This window comes from Megalobrama amblycephala, linkage group LG1 (assembly GCF_018812025.1).
Source record: "Megalobrama amblycephala isolate DHTTF-2021 linkage group LG1, ASM1881202v1, whole genome shotgun sequence".
Classification (NCBI taxonomy): Eukaryota; Metazoa; Chordata; class Actinopteri; order Cypriniformes; family Xenocyprididae; genus Megalobrama; species Megalobrama amblycephala.
The window spans coordinates 40975636-40984242 of NC_063044.1; the positions used below are offsets into that span (position 1 = coordinate 40975636).

The 8607-nt window shown below is 38.4% G+C and overlaps 1 protein-coding gene across 1 annotated transcript in view; it reads right to left on the reverse strand.

Moving 5' to 3' along the window:
• Nucleotides 1-989: 989 nt before the first annotated feature.
• The window catches only part of uncx (UNC homeobox), a 15747-nt gene continuing 8129 nt past the window's right edge, over nucleotides 990-8607 (reverse strand). The window contains exons 2-4 of the mRNA XM_048192953.1: nucleotides 6463-6871; nucleotides 5847-6022; nucleotides 990-4650 (exon numbers count right to left, since the gene is read on the reverse strand). Coding sequence (XP_048048910.1) covers nucleotides 3640-4650; nucleotides 5847-6022; nucleotides 6463-6721 — 1446 coding nt within the window. The 5' untranslated portion in view covers nucleotides 6722-6871 and the 3' untranslated portion in view covers nucleotides 990-3639. The remainder of the gene's footprint in view (nucleotides 4651-5846; nucleotides 6023-6462; nucleotides 6872-8607) is intronic.

Sequence of the window (8607 nt, forward strand, 5' to 3'; positions counted from 1 at the left end):
TGCTCTTAAAGCTGTTTTCACTCATTTAATTGCCCTCAAAGGGAATTATTTAATTAACTCACTGAAACTTCCCCATTCTTTGTAAATTAGAAGATGTCTGTGTGAAAACTCGCTTGCATTTTTGTTTCAAGCTCAGGACAAAAATCGATAATCTCTCATATTATAAGGGGGTGACTGAATCAAAGTTCAGTCTTATTTCAATAAGAAGGAGTGTTGAAGTGATTGCAGGGACAGAAGCGTCTACCATTGGTAGCCAAAGAAAAGCAGCGCCACTTAGATCTTTCTCACAATCACTTAAAACGGTACTTGACATTTGGCTCCTATCCTGCAGCTACTCCGCCATGCATTTTAGGATTACTTTACAGCGTATGCCCATTAATTCACCGGCGGACTTCAACGCTCTTATCTCTGCCATGCAAACGCGGGATGGGGGATATAACTGACATGTGCATTGTTTATTCACGATCCCGAAATTGATTAACTCAAGCAAGGTGTAAATAATTGGATATTTTATCACTTTGTGTTTTAGGTTTTAATTTTCGTGAATTTAATTAATAAATAAAGACGAGCTTTCTGTTATTTATGTAATTTAATCATTCTCAAATTTGTTCGACTGCCTATTTTTGCAGTCAAAAATACTGATCCTCAATCGATTTAGCAACACCTTACGATGGAGTTCCTCTAATTCACCCTCTTTTGACATGTCATTCCCCAATTAGGTTCATAATCCAAAAAAAAAAATGCAATTCAGGTGATTTCCTGGTCTACTCAAAATATATGTTTTCGTCATGATACACGAGCAGATATAACTGTGAATATAACATTGCATTGTCAAAGAACGTTGTCAATTAAGGTAGCCTAACTAAACCCAATGTTCAGGTTTAATCACAATCAAGAAATATATATATATATATATATATATATATATATATATATATATATATATATATATATATATAGGCTATATATAGGCCTATAGTTGATGAAAACCACAATTAAATGCAAAAAGACACCAAGTGAGCTTTAATTCCGTGAAGATTTATTCGGAAAGCCATGTTAAAGCAGTGCACCCTAATAGAGAAGCAGAATATAATCACTATTCGGTTGGCCTTGCACCTGTCCTCGAGGTATACGAGGCGCTCTGTGAGTTTAGCGAAATATAAAACGACAAAAGAAAATAATCTACAAAGCACTCAGGGAGGGGTTAAGACTGGGTGTTGCAAATGAGGCTCTTGAAATCACCTTCATAATTAATTGCGCGAATTTGATTCTATTAAATAAAAATAACACGTATTGAGGAACTCAATTAGCATTAATTAAGCTTGATATCCTAATTTGGAAAATGTGTTGAGGAAAACAAGCGTTTTCCGAGTCGTTTTACCCCTGATGTTGTTGAATACCAGCTTTCTGCCTTTGGGCTGCTTTTCTCTCCTCGGAGAGTTGAAAATGAGAAATGGAGATGGAATATCAGGAGGTGCTAAATTAGCTGCCTGATCTGCACTTATTGCTGCACACACACCCCCATTACTTTGCTGTTCTCTCTCTCTCTTAACATTCCAGGCATGGCGCGGCGTCGAGATAGCAGATTTATCAAATGGGAAAATGAATGCATGATGATCAGTTAAATTGAAAATCAGCGCCTGCATGACAGCCCGACCTGACACCTCCGTAATTAGAAAGAAAAATGATGGCGTCCGATGCATAATAGAGCAAAAACAATTTACACTCTCCCATAATGATCCAGCGTTCAAATTGAAAATTTCTCCGGGTAGAAATTGAATTCATAAAGTATGATTCATGGAGGACACATCTCCTGGAGGCTGCCTGGGCCATATCGATTGATAGTTTGTCCTGAATCATACAGCGTGCTGCTTTCAGGCAAAAGCTTAACTACTTAAGCAAATCGCTAATTTCACCTTAAGGCCACCAGTGTGCAGCCAGCGATACTCCTATTCAGATTGCAAATGAATTAAACATGAACGCGCCCCAGTAGGAAAAGACAGCAGCAAATTGAAGGACACCTCCAGACAACTAACATTTTCCAAACACTGGCTTTTTTATATGTATATATGTACAAAAGGCAATTCACTGACTGAAATAGAGATATTTTATTTGCTTGACTTTGAGATAGCGCGGGATCTTTCGATATGAAACGCGTAAATAGGCTAATTATTGTTTTTGTATAGCAACTCCGGGCCATCATCATCATTATTGTTGTGGCGCACTGTGTGCAAAATATGTTCTTATTGATTGTCCTGACATCTTTTCTGCTCTCCCCTTGCCCACTTTTGTGTAGTCTATTTGCCCTGGACGCCATATGCCAAGTCTTAAGTCTTAAGTCTCTGGTGAAAATTATGTAAATATTATGAAAGAGACACTGGCTTAGAAATTCATTTGCGCCAGCCCCGCTGATTACTTTCAATTTATTTGCAAATCAAGACCAGTGGAAGTGATGAGACGACCAGGAGATGTTTAAGAAGACAATAAACGAGTCCGTATGACCAAATTAAACACCTTGGAAAATGAAAATGCTAATTCATTATTGGTATTTGCCGTGCAGTTATATTTCTCACGAAAATGATTCTCTGATTTTATTGCCTGCTTTTCTTACCTCGCCTTTAGATCTGGTCAGCAGTGCTAATATTGTCAAGGCGCAGATGTCTGGGAGCCCCCACAGGGTCCCATGGGACCGCCAACCCTATTAGAACAAATGTGTTCTGCTATTGTAAATAGGCACGTTTGCTTCGCCCGTCCTATTACGGCCGACGCATGATCAATAGGCTGATAACACAGGAACATCAATATAAGCGACAGAACAATGAGGGATATCATCGAACATCTATCTTAATATAGCCAGCTACAAGGGCCCTGACAAAGTGAAAAGCTCATGAAAATTCCGCCCCACGAATTCCCATCTCCTATCCAATATGCACAAACACACTCCCAGCTGCCGGGGCTATTATTTTCGTATTTCAATTTGACACCCCAGCCTTTCATGCTAATTCTATTATTCTTGGAAGTTTATGTGATTTCATATCACTAGAAATCGGTAATGTATTATAACCCTTTGGGCTAAAATAAACTGAATCCCTGCAGTAGCCACCGGGAAAATAATTACTTTCATATCAAAACTCTGCAGGAGTCGAACGGGTCTTTTCGCCTCCGGCTCGTAACCTCATTTCAGTGTAGCTTATAGATGAATAAATTTGTTAAAGCAATACACAAAATACAACACAGGGTTTGGGAGAAGGAGCTATAGCCCACAATATAAACTCTATTTAGGGCCATGCACGCTTAAGTTTGTTGTATACAATCGATTTATTTATGAAAAACTTACATATATAAATATCTTAATACTTTGTACAACGTTTGAGGTTTTGTCTTGGTATTTTTTTTTTTTTTTTTTTTTTTACAGTTTCTTATACAGGGAGCTGCTGCTATTTGTTCAATAAACATTTGATAGCCCACCACACACATACACAAATTATTCACACAGATATTTCCCCTAATCAGAATATAAATATGTCAATGAAAACGATACGTTTCGATATGTCGACTTTTTTCCTCTTCGCTTAATCTGCGGAGAAGTGTCGAGCGATAGGCTATCGACACACTCCTCAGTTTCTACTCTGATTTCATTTATTCCATATCGACGTCAACTGAGTCTTTGTCGGTGTCCTTGTTGGTTGTCGCTGATTCTGAATTTTGTGGTGGATAGTCAGGTAACGACTGCTCCTTTTTCTCCGACTGTGGAGACTTTGGATCGACGAGGTCTAACTCTATATCTTGTGGGCATCTTTCGTTACAGCTGCCCGCCGAGTGACCATTAATGGTAGTCTGTGGTGAACTGCTCTGTGGTGAACACGTTATGTTGCCCGACTGACTGACCTGGCCTTTGATTGCTCGCGCGCCGCTGTTTACACTGTTGTCCTTGGCGTTCCTGTGTCCTAGGTTTCCAGCAAAGGAACTGTCAGTAGCTGGCCCTTTCTGGCCATTTTCAGCATCAGGACCTGGTGCTGTGCTCTTCAAAGCAGTCTGTGGAACAATGAAACCGAGAGGTTGTGTAATAGGGTACAGTAAAAAATGTCCTTTCCCTATCAAAGGCCGTGGTGTCGGTACTGGGAAGTCCATTGGCGGCTTGCGCCTCGGCCTGGAGTCCGACAGAAGGCTTTCCACGCTAAAGGGATTGAGTTTTTGAAGAGTGGAAGACCTACTGTTGGAGCACATCAGGTTTGACTGCTGACCGCTGTCGGACGAGTCCAGCTCGGATCCACTCGCGTCTTGGTCTGCGTTTCTTTGGTTCTGGAGTTTCTGTGGTGTTTGGTCACAGCTTGGTTGCGTTTGGTTTCGGCCCATGTCGCAATGGATGCTTTGTTCACTGTCCGTTACTTGTGACAAGCCACTGTCACTGTCAGATCCTGGGGTGTGAAATAAGTCTCCGGGAAGGAGTTTGTTCTGGGACTTTAAAAGCCTTCTTTCTTGTTTCCTTTTCTTTTTCTCCAGCCTCTCCAGTTCTCTGCGAGCAATTTCCTCTGGGTCCATTGGCTCGCCACTGCAGGTCGTCGGATGAGAGTTGTGTGCAGGTCGCCCCGGCCCTTTCTTCGTGTTCTCCTTTTTTCTCCATTTCGCCCTCCGGTTTTGAAACCATACCTAAACATGAAAAAAAGGACAATTATTTTCATGTCATAAAAATAATGAAATAGACCTATATGATCCAATTATGAAACAGACCTTTATATGAAAATATAGACCTTCTATTAAACATATTATATACACATTATATTTACTTGTACATTTGATACATACTTATTTACTTATACATATTATACTTGTACACACACACACTCACACACACACACATATAGGCCTATATACATACCCAATATATTTACTTTATTGTATTATAGAAAATCTTTTCTTTTTTGTTGTTTTACTAAAAATAAAAAAAAAACTTACATTTTGCTAAATAAGTGTTGCCAGTATTTTTTATAAAATTTTGTATATTTAATGAATATGTATTATAAGTGTGGTAATGTTATAATAAATTGAAAATATGACTATAAAATGAAAATAAAACACAATTATCCAAACAAAACAATTTCATAATAATGCTATTGTGCAAATATATCATCGTGAATGTTGTTCTAAAAGTACTAGGCCGCATCCTAAAACACACAGATTTATTATATTACGCTCCATACATTTTTAGGCAAGGAGTTTTATCGGCCAAATTCAAATCAAATTCTATTACATAAATAATGATAACAAACAAACCCTATTTTGCAAACCTATATCTGTACTTTTCAACGGGGCAGATTTAATAAGATCACATACATCTATCAAATTGAATTTAGTATCCTAACATTTTTATAAGAATTGTGCACAATCATTAATGTATCTTTCCTCCCCCAATATCACAAAACATATTACCCGACTGTATGTAAAAGAATCATAAAAATATATTTTTGTATTATATTATTTTATTTTAGTGCAAGCCGGTCTCTTGATATATTTTTTCTGCTAACAGTGGGGCCTACTGTACAGTCTACAAAATGCATTATAAAACAACAACAAAAAGACTATTTCGTACACAAACATTTGCCGTTTTTTTAAAATAATTTAAACTTTAAATAAATGTTTCTAAACCGTAATGAAGGTAAAACAGAAGCATATTCTGTGCTTTGTACAAAAACCTTTCATGCAAAGAAAAATTACCAAAGCCGAACTAAAAAAAAAAAAAAAAAAAAAAGGGTTATTCATAAAATCATATTCTGAAATACCGTTTGGATTTATCGGTTTCATAACGTCACACCACAACACATGAAATATAAATTTAGTATATTTACCTGCACCCTCGATTCTATCAAATCCAATCTCAGAGCAAGTGCTTCCCTCATGAACACATCTGGATAGTGACTTTCATTAAAAGCCTTTTCTAATTCTTCCAGCTGCCAGCCAGTGAAATTGGTACGAGTTCGTCTTCTTTTACAACCCGGGCTATCCTTCTCTGGATCCCCCGAATCTATGTGAGAAACAATAAATTAGCATTGCTTGTAACTTGCACATGTCCACCAAAACAGTGGGCCCACTAAAATTCTTGGTAGTGTTTATTTTTCTGCCTTTACTATTAGTGTATAAGAATGGATAAAATGAAAACCATCGGTTTTCTTTTCTCTGCGAAGTAATAATAGCAAGAAAATAGCTAATACGAAGAAAAGGAAGTACGTCCTGTCAATAAATTTGTAAAATGTTTTATATTAGCTTCTCTTCCTGATAAAATTCAGTCTGCTTTAATTCCAAGCCTGAACACATGATGAGAGAATCCTTTGTTTTGTTTCCCTGGGTTACTCTTCAAAGCTTTATGGGGGGAAAAATCTTTGTTTTACAACATGACAAACACATGCTTTCTTTCTTCCACCAAAGACCCTCATGCCAGTTTAGGACAAGTGTCTGTTTGCTTACCTGTCAGTTTGTACTGTTGGTTATCTCCATTCATACCGCAGCCAGACGACAAGAGGGGGTTAGAATTCACCACAGAAGCCGTGCAGGAGCCGTTAAGTAATCCGTCTATTGAGAAAGGAACCGCGGCCGTGGATTGAAGTTGATGACCGGCTAATTCGTACACATGATGGTGGCTTAGATGGTACGGAAAGCTCACCATCCCACCGAGCGAGCCTCCGAACTGGGCATGAGGTGGATCCAGTATCCTGCTGTCCATCATCTCCCAGGCAAAAGGAAACGACGTCTGGTGGTTGGTGATGTGAATTTAAAAAACATGCAGCGAGAGTGGCCAGCGAGGAGGGGACATGATGTGGAGAGTAGGATGAGCTGTTCTTTATCAACACGAAGCTTCCAATAATTAGCTTAGGCTCTGGGAATTTGAGACCAATGAGAAGCGTTAATCGGCGCTGACGTCAGAGACGTAGTCTGAAAACGCTTTCCATATCGATTGCTAATTAAACCTGACATCCACCTCAATAAACAATATCAGAGCTGTCACAACAAGACAGGAGGGCTTTGATAAGAACTACATCACGACTACACAGGGGGCCTTAGAGGGAGAGCGATCAGATTTGATACCCAGTTAAACGCTAAATAGACACTGAAATCTCACCTCGGACTGCAGCCACACAGAGCGGCGGATTCATCACCGTTTGAGACAAAGTCCCTCTATTCATTTCGACTCTTTTGCACACACAAACAAACACAAAAAAAAAAAAAGAAAAGAAAACGGGGGGAAACAAACACACAACCGTACCGATTCGTCAAGTCGAAATGTTGCCATGTGAACAGGTAAGATTGTAGTGCACTGCTAACAAATTGACCGAACCACTATTTTTATTTATGTGGCGATTCTTAGGCAACTTGTCACAAGTCAATCCGAAGATATTCGTCAAACAGAGCTGTCAAATTTAATTCCGAACTACAAACCAGAGAAGCGTCACGAGTCTAACAATGCTTAAAAAAAAAAGGAAACGACGTACTCATTTGATATGCTGGAGGAATAAATGAACTTTTAATTACATGAATAGCTAATTAGAAGGCACTCGACATTTAACAGAAAATTAGATATATTTCCCCTGCCATAGCACTTCGGTGTAATTAATGTCATTTAAACAACGATGTACAAATTGTGCGCGGTTTATTTGTGGTCATTGTGTACAATATCATGCATGCTTTAACTTACAACATTTGCTACACATATGAAACAATATTGGTTTATTAATGTAAGCCGCTCTCCCATGAGTATCAATTAATATTTTATTGCAATCCGACAGTGTGTCATTATGGGGGAAAAATACAAAAGAACAGCGAGAACGTAAATAATATTTCTTAGGCTATCATCATTTTTGATATTTTGAATTAAGAAGTGTTTGGTGCACCTTAATCTATCATTATCATTAATTAATCGTAAATTAAAGTCAACAGTGACATATACATTCATGCAAGTGAACTGTGTTTATGAATACAGAATGGTAATCAATCCCACGTCCTGTCTCCCCCTCTCATTACAGAGAATTAATTCCACTTTATTTGGCCAATGTCTGGAGTTGTCATAATGTTAATCTGAGTTGAAATTTCGCTCCCCACTCACTCCCTGACCCTTGGCACTCGGATTGGCGTGTTGTAATAACCCGAATCTTTCAACAGAGGCCCTGATAATTGTTACCTTATTAGCATGCAAATTGTTTAATTAATATTATTATGAGGAACTATATAATCCGTTCGTCTCTTGACCTCGAGCCCAAATAGCACCCCACTGCATTTCAATGTTTAAATTTTAATGAACCCTTTAAAAATGTCTCAAGATCTAGCCTTTTATCCCTCTATCTTACAGAAGCTGCTTTTAGAAGTTTGAGGAATCTTTGAATGTTATTTTCTTTGTGTCTTAAACTTATTTTATCATACTGTACACAAGTATGAATAATTCGGTTTATCCAGATCCCTTTTTGAACATCAGAATTCTATAATTGCAGCTTTGACAGTTCAGGGCGCGGTCCCGTCCTGGCGCGATCTTAGCAGCCCTTGACACGCGTTCCCGGGAGACATTGCATTTAAATCCGTTTTTCTACAACCAAGTGCCATTGTCAGATCCTAGCTTTAATT